Source organism: Tetrao urogallus (genome assembly GCF_951394365.1).
Source record: "Tetrao urogallus genome assembly, chromosome: 17".
NCBI classification, from domain to species: domain Eukaryota; kingdom Metazoa; phylum Chordata; class Aves; order Galliformes; family Phasianidae; genus Tetrao; species Tetrao urogallus.
In genome coordinates this window covers 9177943-9198387 of record NC_136830.1, presented here as the reverse complement: position 1 = coordinate 9198387, position 20445 = coordinate 9177943, and the positions used below count along the sequence as shown (strand labels likewise).

Sequence of the window (20445 nt, the reverse complement as noted above, 5' to 3'; positions counted from 1 at the left end):
TCAGTCTGTCTCTGTGCCATCCTCCTCCTCCTCCTCCTCCCCGCTCTGCGCCTGCTCTTCTGTGAGGGAGCAGCTCAGCACCGCCTGCCGCACGCTGCGCCTCTCCTCTGCCAAAAGACACAGCAGAGTTGTGCCGCAGCCCCACGAGCAGAGCCGCGGGGCCGGAGGAACTCACCTTCACTCGTACACTTCTGCAGCAGCAGCAGCAGCTGCTTTCTGTTATATTGGATGAGAAACTTCTGACAGGTTCTGATGGTACCTGCGGGAGCCGCGAGAGCGGCGCGTTTGGAACCGAGCGCTGTTGTAGCACGCGGCACCCGTGCGCAGGCCGCCCTGCCGCCCATCGACGGCACCCCTCCGTCAGCCCAGGTGCCGAGCGGCCGCGCTACGGACGGATCCGTTCCCCCCGCAGGTACCGCACTCACCGCCCACGTGCAGCGTGCGCAGCGCGCAGGGGAAGCGCTGCCCGCGGCCCTCCAGGTGCCGGACGAGCGGCAGCGCCGAGCTCAGCAGCCGCTGGAAGTCCTTGCGGCAGCGCAGCAGCACGGTGCCGGTGTACGCGTTCAGGTACTTCACTGCGGGCCGAACGCAGCCGTCAGCGCCCGCGCCGCCCCGCCGAGCCCCCGCGGCCCCGCCCCGCTACCTGTGAAGGACACGCAGCAGCAGCCCAGCCCGTAGTCCCCGTGCGCCCGCGCGACGGCGTCCCTGACGGCGAGGCCCACCGCGCGGTCCTCGATGCACTGCCGGCACCGCGGGTCCTCCGAGAGCACCTCGCACAGCACGTACCTGCGGGCGGCGGGCCGCTGTGAGCTGCCGGCGGAGCTGCCGGCGGAGCCACACCGCGGAGCCGCACCGCGCCACCACACCGCAGCCTCACCTGTTCTTGAAGCGAACCATGCCGCCGCCGGGCCCCTCCGCGCGGATGATGCTCAGCCAATGAGCGAGCGGCCTCCGCTCACCGCAGCCAATCGCCACGGCGCAGGGGCGGGGAAAGAGGAAGGACTTCCCGTCCTCGCTGAGCCTGCGCGCTGCGTTCCTTCCTTCCTCGGCTGGTTGTGGCTTTGCGCATGCGCGCTGCTTCCCGCGCTTCGCCGCTTTCCCCACAGCCGCCGCGCGGGGGCGCTCGAGGCGCGGTGCGAGGCGTCGAGGGGCGTCCGCGCGCCTCACGGCTCATTCGGGGTGAAAACGTCGCCCTTAACGGCCTTAACTGTGGACAAAGCAGTGATAAAGGCAGAGCAATTCCTGTCCTGGGTGTTAAACTCCTGCCTCGTGACACAGGTGCTGCTGGCTGCCGGCTCTGCTGCTCCCGCTCTGTCCTGACTCTCCTCCGTCGCCTTCAGGCAGGCGTTAATGAGAATTTCTCAGGGAGAAAAGCACCAAGTCTGCTGCGAGGCCTTTACCTGTGTGCTGTGAACAGAGGCAGTGTGGATATTTGCCAGCCTGTGGTGCAGGTAGCAGGCCTTTCCTGCATTGCTTTGTGCTCTGACAGCTGCCTGGGCTCCGTTCTGTGCTCCCACATCTCTGTGTGCTACCAAAGGCATCGCTCTGTGGGGTTCCCGTGTGGTTTTGCTGTGCAGTGAGGAGCCGGCAGCTGTCAGTGCAGTGCTGTTCCCCTCCCTGCCTTCCGACCTGTTCAGGTTGCTGTCACTGCTGCCCTCCTCGTTTCCCTGTTCTTGCAGAGGCACAGCTGGGGCTGGACGAGCAGCCCGCCTGAGTGCACTGTGCCCTATAATCCAATAGGACGTGTGCACTGTGCATGCTACAGGCACGGCCCCATGCATTGCGAAAGCCTCAGTTTTCGGTCCAGAAAGCTGATTAGGAGAGACACAGTGCAAAGAGAGAGCAGTGTGGTGAGAGAGCGCCGTCCTGCTTCATTTGACGTAGGATATGGCCTTCAGTTCCCTGTTGTTGATTTGGACGATGCGCAGAGCAGCCCTGAGCCACCACAGCTCCCTGCAGACAGCACTCGTGTCAGCACAAGGCGTGCAGATCTGGTCAGGCTTCACGGTTTGCTGAGCTGACAGCCCAGGACTACAAGATTCTAACACCTCCTCGTTTGGTTTTCTTTCCTCCTCACCCTGTCCTCTGCAAGCTTTGCTGTATTGATTTGTGTCAGTAATTTAAGAAGCAATCATAAGAGACACTGAGTTACATGGCCAAGGTGGGAAAGAACTGTCTCCTGAAATAGGGTTGGAGTGAGAAAAATTTGGAAAATGCAATTTGAGTTGAAGATTGGCTGCAGAGAGCTGCCAAGAAGGAGGATGGGTGTCTCTCCTGCAGACCTAGAGAGACTATATGGCCTTGGAATAGCTTATCAAATAGAAATTATGGAGGTCAGAGTGTGCTAGGACAGGGGCAAGTAACATGCACTCTAGGTGCATTAGAAATGATTTGTAAAGCTTTTTGAGAACTTTGGATAGAAGGCTCTTAATCAATGTATGAAGAATGATAGCTTCATCAATGATTGTCCTACAAAGGGGTGAGTCCAATAAACTCCTGGGCTGATTTTTTCTGATCTTGGTTCGCATAATGATTTCATTTTGGGAATAATACAGTAAAGGTTACAAATGGCTGATATTAATTGATGTGTTTTAGAGAGCAGGACAAAGCATGTTTCAGAGTCATTTGGGTCTTGTGTTGCTGTCACTGCCAGATGCTTCAGGGACCTCAGAGGATTCCCTGTTGAGGTTTTCTTCCATCCGTATCCCATGGATCCTGCCCAGATGCTGGGTGGCCATGTGGGCAGCTGTAGATTTGGACTCAAGCTGCTGATGCATATTGGGAGGATGAGTTTTGGGAACAGGTGCCAAATTCACCCAACCCAGGTGGTGAACCAAATACCTTACACTTATCAGAAATGGTCGAGGGGCTTTTGAACCTGTCAGCCGTGCCCTGCCTGATCTGAAAAGCAGGATGGGGCTAGAAAATGGGGGAGGTTACATCTGCTGTAGGAATGGAGCCCTGGTGTCCCCTGAAGTGGCTCTGTTCTGTTTGCTCCAGATGGGGTTGGCCTTTGAGAGCTGGGCCTTTGGGATCCAGACCTTTGTGTTGGGTTTACACAACATATGTAATCTCCAGATTACGGGCTAAGTCATATTTGTATCGTATGGAATTACTTGTGCTAATAAGCTGCAGTAAACAGTGTGATTGATATACACCCTTTATTGCATGCAGTCAGCTCTTAGAATTTATAACTTTTTGCTATATTTAAAATCACCAGCATATGCGTTCACTGAAAAGACAGAGATCAGTTAGTGAATCTTCGTCCTTTTTAGATAGGATGTTTGCATTTTGTAGACAAGGAAGCAGAGGTACAAAAGGAATCAATACATCGTTTGTGGTAAATAGCTGTCAGGCTGGAGATGGGGAGCAAGGACACAATGGGAGCAGAGGGAGCCAGCGTGTTAGAGCATACTGTGTTGGAGTCTCAGTCTTGTATGTTGCTCACACATAATGTAGCCAAGTAATTAATTATGTTCTGGAGTAAAATTAGGCGTGCTGGTGCTCCATCCTTGTGATACCACAATTTGATCTTCCTCGCACAGCCAAAGCCATGGCTTTGCTTCCCCCTGGAAGCACTGAGCTGCACTTGCCATCAGGTGTGGTATGAGGGTGACAGCTATGTTTTGTTCCACTGCATGCACATTGCATCCCCAGATAACCCTGTGGTTGAACACAAAACAATCTGCCTAAAATTAAAACTGCTTCTTAAATCCTCTGTGTGATGCTGCCCGAAGCTTTTTGTTCAGTTTATCTTCACAAGGTCACTGACACAGAAGAGTGCATTCTGTAAGCATGTTGGCCTGGAGCCTTTCATGTAGATGCTTTAAAGGAATATTTGGGACGTGTTCTCTCTCACTTTGGTCCCTTCCTTTTTACTCTCTCATTTTCTGTATTTCCCCTCCTTCCTTTTTAGCTCAGGAGCCCTCAGATCAATATACATAGGAATAAAGCTATCCTTTTTTATCACCTTAGCATATAAATGCTAATGCAAATATAATCAACGCATAATGAAAGAATGAAATTTGCAGATTTCTTTGTTGGAACAGTCAAGAACAGGATCATTCTCTTTAGATTAATGGTGACCATGTGCTCTTAATTATCAAATGCAGTAAAACTGCTTCTAAATAGGAAATCTGTGGGCAGCGCCCTTTTTGTTTGCCGCAAGCTGCTGCAAGGAGCAAACAGCTGCTGCTGAGCTCTGAGCTCACTGCTTAAGGCAGAACCTGGAGTATCAGTTCAGCTAGGTCAGGATCCTCTTTTCTCTTTCCTTCCTGCCTATGAGAGCAGAGGGAGCAGCAGGCCACAGAAGTTACCGTGTGATCTGCTATGTGAAGAAACCATACGTAAAGCCTCCTTAACAGGGGTGTTAGGATGGATTAATTATTCTTTGTTCTGGTCTCTGAAGATAAAGGGTAATTTCTCTTAATTACGTTTAATTGAAAAAATGCTTCTTCTCAAAGAACCCAATAGCATTAGCAGGATTTTCTCTTCTTGCCACCTATTGGGAGGAGGACGGCGTTCCATAAGTTACAGCAAAGACTGACATCAACCTCGGAGTGGCTCAGAGAATTCTACTCGATTTCCAGCCTGCACTCGAGAGCAGTACGTTGAGATAGAGCACATCTCAGAGCATGGCAATGAGACAGGGCTCCTCATCTGTGCTGTGCTGAAAGGCGCTGAGGCAGGAGATGCAATCTGCGAGGCAGCTTTCACTGCTGATGCTGAGAGGCTTTTCATCAGTAAGTTTCCAGGCACCCGTGGAACAACCGCAGATAAAGGAAAAGGAAAACATTTCAAGTAAACAAAAACCCTCCAGTGTACCTATCTGTGAAGGAAGCTTCTGAAAGAAAAGCAAGCAAAAACCTGCAAGTCTTGAGTAACCAGCACCTCAGGTGTGGGTCAGTGCTGTCTGCCAAAGAGACAAGACCGTGATCAGGTGAAGAAACAAAATGTGTTTTTTACCTGGGTAGAGCAGATCTTTGCTCTTTGCTTTTTCTTTCCCCTGCATCCCCGTGTGCAGGGCAAGCCACAGCCCCATCAGTACATCTGCTTACAGTGCCATATGCTGAACAGCCCTTTTTCTACGTGGCTTTGTGTTGAACTCCAGCAGCCTCGAGCAGCATAGGATCAGAGATGCCTTCTGTAGAGCTCTTGTCTCCCTAATGAGAGAGACAAATGAAAAGCATTTTCCAGCACATCCATCACTCTGCAGCTGCGACGCTGAGCGAGAGGACAGGCATCCTGGAGCAACCTTACATAAGGCGTGCCTGCTGTGTGGCTCTGGCAGAGCAGCACGGCGTGCAGGAGGTAAGGCTGGGGCTGTGGCTGGCTGCCGGGGGGCTCAGCTTGTCCTGGTGTCAGCTCGGTGCAAGGAGTGTGTCAGTCACCCACTCGGGGCACGTGGATCTCTGCTCTGCCTGACCCAATCTGCTGGAGGCCTCCGCACCGCTCTGTTCCAGCCTCCATCCATCCAGCTGCCCAGCACACTAATTGAAAGCCCCCCAAAAGCAAAGCGGGGTGCAGTATGAAAGTGCAGATTTGAGTGGGGCAAAATCAATTGCAGCTCTTTGATTTGTGCCATGCTGGCTGGGGGTGCTTGCAGTGACCAGTAAGTGCAAACACATCTCTGGGGGCCATGGCTGCTATAGGCTGAAGAAGACAAACAGCATGGGAAGCATCTGACCTATTTTGGGAAGCTTGCTGGAGCTTCTTGATTTTATTCATTTATTTTTTTTTAAGGACATGTTTGCACCTTAGTTAAAGGCTGTAAACATTTGTCACTTTTCCTAACTGTGCACACTGTGAAGACAGAAACAAACAAAAAATGTCTTGCTGCATTTGCTAGGCTGATCCCACCAGGTGCCCTGAGGGCACTGGAGCTCGAGCTGGCACTGGGGATGACTTTTGCCTGCTGTTGGTTGGTCCCAAGCTGAAGCTCATGGTGGCAGACATGGCACCCTTCCTGCAGTGCTCTGGGAATGCTGAGGGCACATCCCTCAAACCACTTTGGTAAAACTCAACAGTGCACCTGCTGAACTCAAGCACTTGTTGCTGTGTGACCTGTGTCCCTGTTTCATACCTGCGAAGCACAAAAGATCATGTTCGTCCCACTGTAACATTAGTGACTTAATTAGAGCTGAATTTGGTCCTTCTGCCTCTGAACACGAGCAGCCTCCATCAAGTCATCTAAAGGATCAGATCTGGTTTCTTCTTTCTCTCAGCATCGGTGGCATCTGGTTTCATTTTCCACCTTTCCTAAGGGAGCTCACTTTTCCCCACATTTCAGCATGTGCCTGTTGTATGCCAGCCCCCAGGACTGCCTGTGTCTCGATGCCAAGGCAGGGAGCACTCTTCCTGCCAGCAAAGCCCTAGATGGTGCTGGAGATGCAACGGGAGCTGTTTGAAGAACTGGCGTTGTGGTGTACATAGCTTCAAACCAGTGTGCGCATGCAGGTTGAGAAACTAAGCCATGGCCAGTTGGTCTCCGGTAGATGGATTGATTCATTTAACGTGTCCCTTCTCTGTCCCTTTTCCTACCCCAATTGCTTGGCCAAAGGAGAGCTCCCTCAGCTCTGCATGTGGCAAACAGATGGACAGACCTTTAAGTAAAAAACTGTGGAGTTGTTTTTTTGTTTTTTGGGTTTTTTTGGTACGATATAGGATTTAAAAAAGAAAAAAAAAGGTGATGGATCTGACGTTGTTAGATATCCCCTAAAACACATTCTCAGCTTCTGCTCTCGGTATTTTAATGCACACTGCTGCATATGCACATCTCTTGCTTTGAGAAGCACATCTACTTCCTATTATATAATCAGCATTGTAAGATGATGAGCATCTATGAGTCAGATCACAGACATCAACAAAATCATTTTAAAATCATTTTATTTAATTAATTTTCTTAAATTATACATACGGAGCTCTTTTATTTTGGGGGCTTGCCGGGTGCAGGTGTTTCTCTGTAAGTGTGGGGGCAAGAAACTGAATTAGTCTTTTGATATCTCAGCATCATAGACTGATGGTGTCACCTTATACTGAAGCTCGTTTTCCAATAAAACAGCAGGAGTTGATAGCATGGATCCAGAGCTCCTGCTCCCATTCACGTTCCCTCCTACTCTACCCTGCATTCTCTGACTGACTATGGCATCCATAGTGACAAAGACACAGAATATTTCATGTGGAGCACATACTAAATCTCCACTTCAGTTCCTTATTAAGTCTTTCACACATTATAGCTTTATGGAAGAGGATGATGTTTAGAGGACAGGATGTAAGTAATTTTAGATTAAGTAATGGACTTAAGGACTCTGTATTCAAGCAGACTGTCTTTCTGGCTGTCAGCGCTGTGTAAGTGTGTCACCAAAACCCAGTCTGATGTTTTCTTTATTATTATTCATAAGCTCCCATTCCAAACAGCAATCAAACTCGTCAGGCTGTGCCGCCTTGGGGATTATCACATTGCCGGGCGGCTAAAGTCACTGCGCCTTCAGTCTTCTGCCTCTGAAAAATGCCCAGGGCTAATCAGTGTGACATGTGATGCCTGTCATGTCTTCTTGTTCAAGTGTGTGTGGCAGGCCTGTCATTCACTAAAAGCCTTTACATCTGTTATTACATGGTAATCCTCATGCATCAAGCTTCCAAATAAGAGACTGGTGGAGCCCAGCAAGGTGCGGCTCAGCCTCAGTTTGCATAATTCCCACAATGCAAGGCAACTCGCTCTCCCTTCTGAAATCATTAATAAGCAATAAGAATATTATATAAGCTGGCATCTTTTTTTAAACCGTGATAATTTCCAACGCTATTATAATTAGGACAAAGACGAGAGTTTGAGCTGGGGGAGGGAGCAGACAAAGGATGAAGCTGATCTCCACCGTGACGTCGGAGGGTTTCTTTGTCTGCTGTGCGCCAGCTTGGGCAATAATGGCTGTGCTTCAGCCACGTGGAGGGGAGAATAGGCAATTTGTTTAAAAGTATTAATCCTTTTCATCCGGAAATGTTGTCTGTTACCATAAATAGGATCACATCTTTCTCGTCCACTTGGTTAACTGGCCCTGCAGTAAAAGCCTGAAAAGCAATGCATGTTTGTGTCGTATCCTGAGGATTTTCAGCTCAGTGGTGGGCTGGATGAAGTGGGCAAAAATGTTCTGTTGCTGAGAATATCTCAAAGGCAGAGTGGCTGCTAACTGACTGCAACCACAGTGCAGTCATATGGCAAGAGATGCGTCCTCCCAGGTACTGCATCCCAAGCCGCGACAGATCTGGTGTGATATTTTCATGAAGAAAAGTGCAACGTCTGCATTGAGCAAGCAGGATACGCTGGTGAAGGAAAAGAAGTGAAAGTGTGGTTAATAGATGTAACTAATAGGGCCGCTTACTTTGGAGCCGAGAAGATTTTAAAAGTCACTTGTCAAAATCATTCTCCCTCTAACGCTGCAGCAGCCCTCAGATATGAGCGTGTTCCTGATGTTCCCCCTCATCACATGCACGAACACGGGCAGGCAGGCGGGGGGAGGCAGCTGCACTGACACACTATGGGGTTTGCAGGAACACGATGGCAATTTAGCAGAACGATTAAAAGATTGCAAACATTTATTAATAGCTTTGCTGCTGCAGCACTGTGCTGGAGGAGCCTCGTTTCCTCTGGGATGCTCTTACCTCCTGCCCGTTCACTTCTGCAGCTTTAGAAATCAAAAGGACAGTTTGGGGCTCGACTTCAAGCCATAGCTGTACCGCACAGCAGGCTGCTGTGCCCCGTGGCCCAGGGAAGGGAGCTGGGGGAGCCTGAGTGTGAGAAAGAAGTCTTAGAAAGCAAAAAGAAAGCAAAGAGAAAGGGATTTTTTCCCCCCGCTATTGGTTATGCTTCTTTTTCCTCCCTGTGCTCCTTTTCCTTTCCCCCAGGACAGTGGCTTGTTGTACCTGTGATGCTGGGCTCAAATGTGGATCTACGGTGTCTTTTTGTACTGTATAACAAACCCAGTGAAAGACAATATAAATAACTATTGCAGCAGACCTGCTCAAAGTTCTGCAGGACGGCCAAATTCCCCTCAGGTTAGGGCAGAGTCAGTTCTGTTGCAGTTCTCACAGCAGTGTTGTTGTCTCTTCAGATTTTATTTTGCCTGGGAAAGGGAAGAAGGCGGAGGTAGTGAAGAAAATTAAAGAATGGCAATTGTCTGAACAAGAAATCACTTACATCATCTGAAATCTCTCTTGTAGTTGGGTAGGATGGCAGCCAGCCGTTCCTGCACAGCACTCCCACATGAGTGGAGGTGCCACTGGGCATCAGCAGCTGATCACCTGTAGACAACTTCTTCATTCCTTCAGGAGAATTTTTCTTCTATTCATTCCCACAGTCTAAGCATGCCAGTAGGCAATAAAATGTATATCTACATCTCACTGCATCTCTACTTAATGCTGTTGAATAGGAAAGTTATGTGCATCCAGCAAATGGAAAGGAGAAAAAATAAGCTGGGGGAAAAAATGAAACCACACAACATGAGAGAGAAGTGTAAGCCCCACAGAAAGATTCCCTGCTTGGGATGTGTAAAGATAGCCTACATGGATTTCTGCAAAGCTTGGCATGCAGCCTCTGCAGCCTTAAACAGGCCTACTTTTGTGGGGAATGAGTGATACACTCGTTTGTATACTTGTTTGTATACTCCCAGTCCAAAAGCCAGAATTCCCACCTGCCACTGTAGCTAGTGCCATGGATGCAATTGGGCTAATTGCCTTCTTCAATTTGTTCTTTCTAGGAGCTGGAATTTCCTTACTCAGAATAGCCAAAGAATGACAGACGAGGATGAAACAGACTTGGATGTTGGGGGTTACCTGGTCTCAGGTGAGATGGAGCTTTATATTCTGTATAGGATCTCTGGAACAGCAGTTTAACAGAAGAAGCTGCTTTCAGAGATGCTCTCTATCTCTCATTTCTGGCTTGAAGACTGAAAATTGTAGGTGCTACCAGAAGGTAGCACCTCATAGCATCAGCTGCCCTGTCCAATTTTGCATCTTTTCTTGGAAATAGCCATTTTATGTGCATTGTTTTCAGTATTGTTGATTTCCATGTTTAATGTGTGTGATTGAACAGACACCTTGGTGTCTTGGCACAGTTTGGGCAGCCATTGGTGGATGCGTTTTGGTTGTTCTTCTTTTCTTCCATGTCCTGAAAGGCTGTTTTGGAATGTGTTGGCCCTTAAAAATACTTAAAGCAAGATTTTCTAAATTTTATTTTATTTCATCAGTATTTCCTCTACTCCCATCAAAATCTCAAACCTTGGTGATGCTTCTGCCTCCCATATGCCTTATTATCTTGTTACTAACCTATTTTCTTGCTCATTAATGAAAAATATGTTGTACAGCTGAGGGTGTAGAAGCCACCATCCTGTCTCTTATGTGGTAGTCAAAGCCTTTGCCATTGGGATTGCCTCCCATTGTTAGGCTAGATTCTCTATTTAGGTGCACTGGCCATATACCTGAAAGAGATTGAAATTCTATCTTTGCAAATGAGTAAAGAATTTGCTTTCTTATGTACTGATATCTCTGTATGTCCTTTGTCTTGGCTGCTGTACCTGTGTTCAGGTGGTAAGCTAACAGGGCTACTGTGATGGCTAAAATTACTGTATTAAGATTCAAATGCCACCAACAGATCAGAGAGTTAATTTTCTCAATTGATAAATAAATTTATTAGCTAGATGACATGAAATGCTAGAGTGTAAAAAAAAAAACTCATGAAATGCCAAGAGTTCACCTATTCTGTCCCTTTCCCATCATTAAAGGATGATAGGAGTTTGAGATAGATAGCAAGGGACTGACCTTTGTAATTTTCTTTCTCAGCCATCACACACACAGGAGCTGGGGACAGCACTCAGGTACATCCCAGATTCACCCTTGAGACACAATTAGGCTGCACTTGTACCACGTTTGTAAAGCTTGGATTCCACAGAAAGGCTAAGGAATAAAATGATCAACAACAATGTGGGTAGATCTTTTCTAACTGGAAAATGTAGAGATGAGAGAAGAGGTGGTGAGCCTGTCTCTACTGCATGGTGAGAAGCAAGAACGTAAAGGTCTTCAGCTTTTATTCACTGCTACAAGGCAAGAGAAAATAGGTGTTCTTTGTATCAGAAGAGATAATAATGAAGAAAGGAAAGAGAGGATAGAGGTGATAACAGAAATGAGAATTGCCTTTTCTGGGTGCCAGCCACTGGTTAATAACTTTCTAGCTGCTGAGAAGAAAGGTAGAAACAGGACAGAGAAGTTTTCCAGATTTCAGTTCCTCTGTGCAGTGAGTCCCTCTGAAGTGTTATCTTTGAAGATAAAATATTCCAGGACAATGTCAATATGGGAATGAAGCTGCACACGTGCAGAACTGACTTTGTCAGTTAAAGTCATTAATGTACATAAGTACGTTGTGGATTTGATGATGAATTAAAAACTGGAGGGAAAATGGACAGGCAAGTAATGTAAAATTATTTTGTCATCTTCCTCCACTGAGGCAACACTGTATCGCCTCTGCCAGTAGCAAAATATCTGCCAGCCTTTGTCAGCATTTTACATCACTGCATGTCTGAAAGCATATAATATTCTCTCTGCTGCCATGCAGAACGGCACCAGGGAACACTTGCAGAAGTACAGAGACCATATAACTGTGGAATATTGCTCTTGTCTGTACTGCTGAGTGCTGAGAAGCCAAGGGAACTGAAACATATTGCTCTGTTTGTTCCATTTGTCTGACTCTTCATCAGCCCTACCAGTTTTCAGTTCTAATGATAACTTTTTGTAAAGTTTCTATTTCAAGGCTTTACTTGCAAAGTTTTGGCTTCAGCTGAAATTGGAAAGTGACAGAGCACTGGAGCAAGCTTCACAGAGAGGCTGTGGAGTCTTCTCCTTTGGAGATATTCAAAACCACCCGGATGCTTTCCTGTGTCATCTATTGTAGGGAACACACTTTAGCAGAGCTGTTGGACTAGGTGATCTCAAGGTCCCTTCCAACACCTACAATTCTGTGATTCTCTGAGCCATAAGATGTTCTTGCTTGCTCTCCTGCTTGTTGACACTCACTGTTGTCCAGAGTTTGCTTCCTCACACGACATTTGGGTGATCAATAAGTCACATTAATCTTAGCACACGGAAAACATATCAGAATCACTTGGATCACATTATCTTAAATTCTCCATTTGAATGAAATGTACCATCAGATTTCTTCACTTCCTATCTCCATATTTTGCTCTTTTGTAATAGTAATAAGCTTCCAGATTCTGTCTGTGTTCTCCTTTGGTATCAACTTTGCATTGTCTTCACTTCCTGACATTCTTTTTCTTCCTTTTAACCCAGTTGGTTTAGATTATTTGCCCCCATAGTGTACACTCACTCTCAAATGTTCTGTTAATCGCAGCAAATTTGTTATGTTACAGATACCTGTTTACCTTGGCTAGAACTTGTTACTTGCTTGAATGGATGTGTACACAAAGTTCATGAAACACTCATCCTTAACGCCTTAGGCTTGAGAAAAGACATGTTTCAGTAGAGCTCCATTTGTCTCCAATTAAAGCCCACATGAGCAAAGCAAATAATTGTTAGAATCCCTTTACTCTGAGCACCTGGATTTCTCTCGTGGTGGAATAATCCAATCTAAATCTCACTTTGCTTGTTAAAATCCCCATATTCTTTACTCTTAGGAGTGAAAAGAAAAAGAGTGTTCCTAGTAGCAAGGTTAGGGTATGTCAGATCACATGCTGGTCACCGTGTCCACTTGCTGGGCAGATGCTGACTAACCTTGGTAGGGAGTAGGTTTTTTGCAAGTAGAGTGAAACATTCGAAGACATGCTCAATCATTTCCCTGACAAACCAATTAGCAGGTTAGAAGATCACGCTGGGGTGGCAGGGATAGCAGTATGAACAGAGGTGGCTGAAGTGGTGGCATTGGTTCCTAGGTGCTGTTGATGGCTCTTACACCATTCTTACTCACAAAGTGATGTGTCTTTTGGGTGCTTATGAGTAATGAGCAGAGCTAGTTTGTCTAGTGTCCCTGTCCCCCAAGGCCGCTGCCCTTTGAGAGAGAACAGTGTGTGCCAGTGCTTTTGGTAGCCATGCTCCCACCCTGGTGCAGTCGTCTGGGGGGGCACGGAGCAGCAGAGATGACTCATTCCGCCTCAGTGGCTCATTGAGGAGCTGCAGGGAGAGGCTATTTATAACAGACCTTTCAGGTTCAGTGCAGCAGCATCTTCTGCAGCAGGAGGGGGCAGAAATGGGGATGGCACGTAAGACTTATCCAATACAAATTAATCTCCATCCCGGTGTTGTCCCTAGAGCTGTGTGGTCAGTGAATTCAGCCAGCCCTTTTCCCCAGGCCTTTTGCTCAGCTGTCTGGATGCTCTGGGCCCAGTGTAAGATTCTGCTGATAACTTTTCACCTCCTCAAAGAGCAGAGAGACAACTGTGAATATCATCAGTGTGAACAAAACATGAAGTCTTCCTAGCATAGCTACTGAAGCAGCTGTTATTGATTCATTCTGACCCATGACCACAGCATTGTCACCTTATCCTTTCTTTGTCCCTGTGCATGTTTGTCCCTGGCTTACCAATAAGACAAGCTCTTTTCATGGGTGTTTTCAAACAGTCTTTATGCTGCCAGCAAATCTCCTTTAAGCCTCCTGAGGTTTCTCTTGTATATACAAGCTAACACTGTAATTTATAAAACTGTAGCTGTCTTTCTGATCTTACCATGGACTCATTTCATCTCTAGGTGTTTCTTTGACTCCATATGTGAAACACAGATAATGATACCCCCTGGGTTAAGCACAGTGTGATCTGCAGCTATGAAACACCACCTATGTGGTAATGTTATTACCAGAGATTTGCAGAACAAGAGGAAAGCTTACTATACAACACAAGAGGACAGCACGTGTAGAAGAAAATATTTACTATGAGCACCTAGATACCTCTGTATCTAGGTAACTGTGGTCTTTATCTTGATGCATATTAGCATACATCAAAATTATTGAATATTATGTTAGACTAAACTTCTTGAAGTTGCCTGTTCTCTTAACTGGCTTTTGAATTCCAAAGGGATCCTGCTGCATACATGCTTACCTTGTTCTTATTCTATATCTGCTCTGTTCTTAAACCAGTTTGTGTTTGGAACTTCTAACTAGAAGCTTAGAAAGCTTCTGGTTAGAAAGCTCCCTGCTCCTGTTATTCTGCAGGCTTCCACCTATAGCTTAAACACTTCGCATTTGGCTCTTCATCCTCTCCTTTTCCTCTTTCTACCTCTTTCTTCCCTCTCCTTCTCCACTAAGTAGATAATTGATTTCACAGTACACAACCGCAGTACAGTTTGATGACTATAAATTTCTCAGCATCTCATTAATGCGATTTAGTAGATCTGTAGGTTTCCTTGGTGTTTTCACTTTTGGCTGTCCTGCATCACTGAGCTGCAGACCCAGGGGCACATTGGCCTTTTCTACAGTGGGTTGTATTTATTATCTTCGTGCAGAAACTGTACTATAAATAATTCTTGCCTTCGGTTTTCACAGCCAACTCAAGGGGAGGTCTACCCTGCATAAAACCAAACAGTGCTGTAAAAGTCACTTCTTTCTCAAAGCCCAGCTATAAGACTGTAAGGACTTGTGGATGTGAGATGTACCCTGCGTGCTTCATCACATAATCTGGGCTGGAGGTGACCTCTGCAGGGTGACCTCAAGTCTCCCTCGCTTCTGCCTTATTTTTCTGTATCTGTTTCATTTTGAAAAAAAAAACAACAGACTTCTGGTTCTTGTGGTTGCAAATAAGCCTCTGAAACCTCAAAAAAAATATAGCTGGTGCTGAGGTGTTTGTAGCAGTCTTGAGAGAACAAGGTCATTTTTCAGGGACTTGAAGTTCATTTTTTGAGTAACAAAGATGTGCAGTGATTATAATTGCAATGACAACTGTGCTACTTGTCTCTTTCTTCAAAAACTGTACAGAGTAGATAAAATGGTTCTTAGGGCTCTTGGTTGATCCCTTCAGCAGCTGCCTTGGTGAGCTCTGGTGCCTTAGGCCCTGCTGAGCTCTCATTACACCATGTGCAGCACCTCTGCTTCTTCTGAGTCTCACCACAGCCTCTCATGGGGCTCCTGGTGCTCAGAGCAGACCTGTGGAGGGGGATCCCAACATTGGGCTGTGGCTGAAGAGCACGCAGGGAGAGGTGCCCAGGTTTGGCTCCGCAAACCCAGAGAGGGCCAGGAAGGGGAACCAAGAGTCTGCGTACATGTCAGAGACTGAAAGGGATTTACCTCCCTGCATTTCCAATTGCTTGTTTTCTATCTGGGGAAAATCCCTTTTGACAGCCCAGGCGGTGAGCTTCTAATTCCTGTCTCCGGCTCATTTTTCACTTCAATCCCTCAGCGAACGGATTTTAATGCTTGATGGATTCAAACAAAATTATTTCTGTTCCTGTAGCTTTGCAAAAGCCTCTAGGGTGTGTGTGTGTGCACAGGGGAGGAGGGATGGGGCTTGTTTTCGTTACACTCCAATAAGCCTTCTCTCCGAGGGAAATGTATTTCATTTACCCATTTAGGGCTATCTTTCTGGTGATTCCTCCCGTTGCTGTCCTTCTGGCCTCTTGGTCACAGGAGGGCCTGTAAAAGATCTGCTGTTCCAAAGGGGTGCAGTGTTCCACATCAGTGTTTCTGCTGCAAATAGGGGTTCAAATAACAGGACCAGAGCTGCTTCCAGGAGCAGCCTGGGGTGGGAGGAATAACTGTGACAAAACTTTCATCTTCCCCAGCTCTAGCTGGGAGTGAGGCAGCTCTGCAGGCTCACGGATGGAGTCAGTGACTGATGTGGCATCCAGGTAATCACTGGTCCTTAACACAGACATATTGTTTGAACATGTGTATAATGCTGCTGTTGTAATGGAGATGTATTGCTTTTATTACAATTTTGAGCCTCTCTTACCAGCAGAAATCACTGCAGGGAACTCTGCAAGGGCTCTGCTTGCATAGTATCAGTAGTCAGTCAGAACTGCCTGCTGCTTCTGCAGGGCATCTTTCATGGAGTTCCTGCATCTGAGAAGCTGTGTACTGAAGTGCTCAAAATCCCACTATGCTTTCCAAGACAAATCATCATCACAGCAAAAATTAACAAAGCAATAATTCTATTATGTACGGCTGTAATCAATACTCATAATTAGCGTGCTGAAGATCTTCATTATGTTCTGAAGGATTGCAGTGCTGTGTGAACTTGACGATGTCTCTCAGCATACACAGCCACTGCTGCTGGGGTGTGCTGAGCCATTTAGTGAGAACATGTCTCCACTAGGTTGTTTCAATTTATAGCTGCTACCAAGTTGTCACTTGCTCAGGCAAGAAAAAACTGTAGTTCCTGGAGATGGAAATGTACTGTGTGTTTTTCATCACACGCTGCCTTCTAGGACAATCTCATGTATCCACAGATTCCTGTGAACACTTGTTTGGAGCTACTGATTTTCATCATAACTGCATACTGTGTCAGTCTCATAAAGCTCGTGGATCCTGGATACTGCTGTTGCTCGTGGGTTTGTCCTGTCTTCTGTATCTCTTCCTATTTTTATACAATCCCCGCTCCACAAACTTCAACTGTTTTCAGTGTAGTCACGCTAAGTCTCAGTTTTTGTTCTGTTAAATACGTTGCTTACAGGTGAGATGCCCTGTTTTGTTAGTGTGATGTTCTAATTGTTATTAGCCTACCCTGCGAATACCCCAAATAATACATAAAGCATATCTTGAATTTTTAGTTGTAAATTCAGGAATTATTTTCTTAATCTAGCTAACACATTCTTGTTTTTAATTGTATGTTTATTTTAATCTTGTCAATACCCTCCAAGCCTTTGAACCAAGGACAGTAAATTGAAATACATGACACCAATTTTAGCAGCAGTGTTTATCCATAACTCATAGCTATTATTTTAATACTGGTTTCCACTGTGCTGTTGGAATGAGGATAATGGGGACTCGAAGTTATCTATAATGACAGAATGCAGTGTCAGTACCACTGCGAAAGTCTCACATCACATTTCACTTGCCTCTTTTACTCAGTTGGTGACTCTGAAACCAGTAACTCTTTCCTGTGTGGGCTGGCATCTTTCAGCTGGAAAATCCTTATCAAGCCTTTCTTTACATTTCCTGCAGTACTGACCTTTGCATGCACGCTGTCAGTTGCTCAGGTCTGCCATTCGGTGTGCCTTTGGCCCTGCAAACACTGGTTTTAGCCACCATCCTTGGATGCTTTCCAGTCTCCTATTTACTCATACATCTAGCCCCTATAATCCATTAATGGTGAAAGGCTTATCAGTGTAATCTCTGAATTTTACCTTAATACCCTTTGCCTACTGATTGTTGTTTTTTTTAATTGCATATCAGACTGCTTCTAGCATCACACTCACTTGTGTGCCATTGTCCAACTTCATAAACGTCTCACTTCTTTCAGGCTGGTAGCATGTTCATTTATCATTACAGCACTGAAGTTTTTTCCTATGAACAGTCACAACACAGTGATTTTGTCCGTGTTGTACAAGCCCAGCTGCTGCTTGCAAGTTTATGACACTTCCTGCATCTATATGCCAAGCATCTTCTTGTTCTGTGCTGGTTGTCGTAGTGTTTGAGTCTATGGGATTTTATCCCTGTGCTTAATATGCTCTATTCTTTGTACTGAATATGATCTCTTTCTTGGTATATTTTGTGTTTTCATTGTGTTTGGATCTACCCTATGCTTAATTCTGGCAATGGATGATTGCCATGGGTTGCTTCTTTGGCCTTTTATCAGCTTTGAAATGTTAGAGGGAAAAAACTTGAATTTTCAGCACAAATCTCAAGAGAGGCCCCTTAAGTAATCTTTGAGAAGGTAAGACTCAGTCTCACACACACATCTCTTCAGTTTTACATTACTTTTTTACGTTCATCTGAAAACCTTCTGCACTTCATTTTTCCGACAAGTGCTCTGTCTCATATTGCAAACAGATATTTAAGGGGTTTTCACAGCCAGAGTTGACTGGAACATCTTAAGCATTTCAAATGTCTCAAAATGATCAAAATCGAGCATAATGAAAACATAAAGCTTCCTTCTGATTTGCCTTCCTTTTTTCTGACATATGTGGCTTTCAGATAAACATGGATTTCTAGCACATACAATTCAATATTTTCCCAGTTGCATTCTGCATTTCCAGACTTTCAGCTCTTCTGGGCATCTTCCTGGCTTTTTTCCATTCAAACACTCTTTGGCATCTTTTTACTTCTAATATCATATGGCATTCCTTAATCCCTCTGCACCCAAAATACTTTAAAAGTTATTCCTTATTAACGAGGCTTTTCCTGCTGTTTCTCCTTAACAGAACAAAGGCTTTTGCTGTATCTAGTTTTCTGAGCATCTCAATCACCTGAAGTAATGGTTGTGATGGCTGTGGCCTGGGGGGGAACACACTCCAGACATAAAAGGAATTGAGTGGGAATGCTGTATTTGCAGAGGGCTCAGTCCCCAGGCTTTTCCTAAAGGAGTTTTCCTCAAAAGTAAGAAGAATATTCAACCTGCAGTCAATATTATTTGCTGGATGACCATATATTACAGGGTGGTATTTCTGTAGGACAGATTGAAAGGTGGCAGGTAATGATTCCTGTGAGAGCTGCAGGGAAGTGGCCTTGGCTCATAACAGAAATAGCCCTTAGGACTGCCTGGAAGAGAAAATCACCAGAAAATAAAACTAGCAAAACACAGTTCATTTAAATAGCATTCAGAGCTGTGATGTCACTTCTCGGCCAGTGCTCAGGTAGTAGCAGCTGAGCAACAAACGCCTTGTGTGCAAATTCAGTTCTTGCTTTTCTGAGGAAAGCCAGTGCAGCTGCATAGGTGTAAATGAGCAGATGCTTTTTCATGTTTGCAGAGACACCTGCTGTCAGTGTGCACATTGCTAGCAAGAGAAGCTCCAGGCTCCTCTCCTTGTTTCATGTCTTCTGCTGCTCTGCATTGCAATCTGTAGAAGTTGTAGTTGCTATTATTATTATTACTATTAATGATACTGCAGATCTTCTCTCCTCCCTCCAAGAAGCTGCCAGATCCTTTTCTGCTGCATTTGATCACAGCCAAGAAGATGGCTTTGACGTTGTATGCGCTCCCGCAGCTCTCTGCAAAGTCCTAATCCTTCTAATAGCTGGAGGTTTTCAGTTTGCCTTTTATTAATATTCCGCCTTAATTGTAAAGCACTTCAGTGATATCCAGAAGCCTGTCTTATGTAACAGCCTTATCCATACTTGAGTCCCTCAGAGCTGGAGCGTCGAGAAAAGACTCCGTTTGATCTGCATAGTCTGTCGTTAGTCCTCATGACTTTAATGCACAGAGCCATTAGAAATTAACAATACATTTCAAATATTTCTAAGTATTTGACTTTACTAGAAAGAGTATGACTTGCTGTCATGGACAGTTCTGAGTGATGTCGTTAGAAAAGTCTCCACAAAGTCTTCTAGGAGCCTTGTTATGCAGCTCTGAGTGAGCTGGAAAGTGGAAGAAGCTATAGATATGGAAATAATTAAGATGTTTCATAAATCTCCGTTATTAATCAAATTCTACTATGCATTAGGGTGCTTTTTTGAGCCAGGTTAATAGATGAGACAACCTAAAAACTGGGAGCTGCTTGTTTCCTTACTGTAGATATCCCAGACAGTCCCTATCACTCAAACTAATTATTAAAGCTATTAATAAGCAAGCTTTTTATTTTTTAAATGATAAAAATGTAATGATCTCAGTCAGAAAAAAATAGCAAAGGCACTTTACCTGATGACCAGGGATCCATGCAACACAGCTGAGGAGCCCACCTGTCCATGATAAGCAGCTGTAATCCTGTGGTCCAGGTCCTACTTCAGAAAGAGATCATTGCCTTCCATCTCTCATTTATTGTGACTGCAAAACAGCTGCATAGGCTCATGGAGAGGTTTGCACTTACCTAGGAGAGCTCAGATCATCTGGAAGTGGAAAAATAATTACTCCTAGAGTATTCCTTTGCTGTTTACTTTTTGGCTCACTGTCATTTTTGCCTTGAGACCATTAGAGAGAAGCACTGCTGTCAGTGCTGAAACCACATCAATCTTGCTTCAGTGGTTTTCAAGAGTATTTCCTTCTAGAACTTGCACCCAGACCTCCACCTAAATGGGCTTCCTGCCTGCTTCGTGCTTTACCTCCACTCGCACAGCAGTGCTTCTACACGGATGTGACTGTAAAGAGCTGATCATGGTTTGGCAATGGAGATTTCTGATATGAAAGAGGGGACATTTGCCAACTGCGGGCACATAAAACTGCAAAGTTAAGCCAGCTAAACCAGCTTAATTGATTGTGCTGCTAGCTGTGTGAACTGGGAGACTGGGAGACTCAAAAGTGGCATGAGGAAAGCAAGCAGGGTAAGTAGTAATGCCAAGAAAGGAGTATTCATTTTTAGCAAGCCTGGAAC

At 45.5% G+C, this 20445-nt stretch overlaps 1 protein-coding gene across 1 annotated transcript; it reads right to left on the bottom strand.

Annotated features, from left to right (window-relative positions):
* POP5 (POP5 homolog, ribonuclease P/MRP subunit) lies at nt 1-897 on the bottom strand (the record flags this gene model as incomplete). Its single annotated transcript, XM_079543879.1, has 5 exons — nt 1-107; nt 176-259; nt 426-575; nt 644-786; nt 878-897. The coding sequence occupies 5 exons, from the start codon at nt 895-897 to the stop codon at nt 1-3; spliced, it is 504 nt and encodes a 167-aa protein (XP_079400005.1).
* Between the last annotated feature and the right edge of the window lie 19548 nt (nt 898-20445).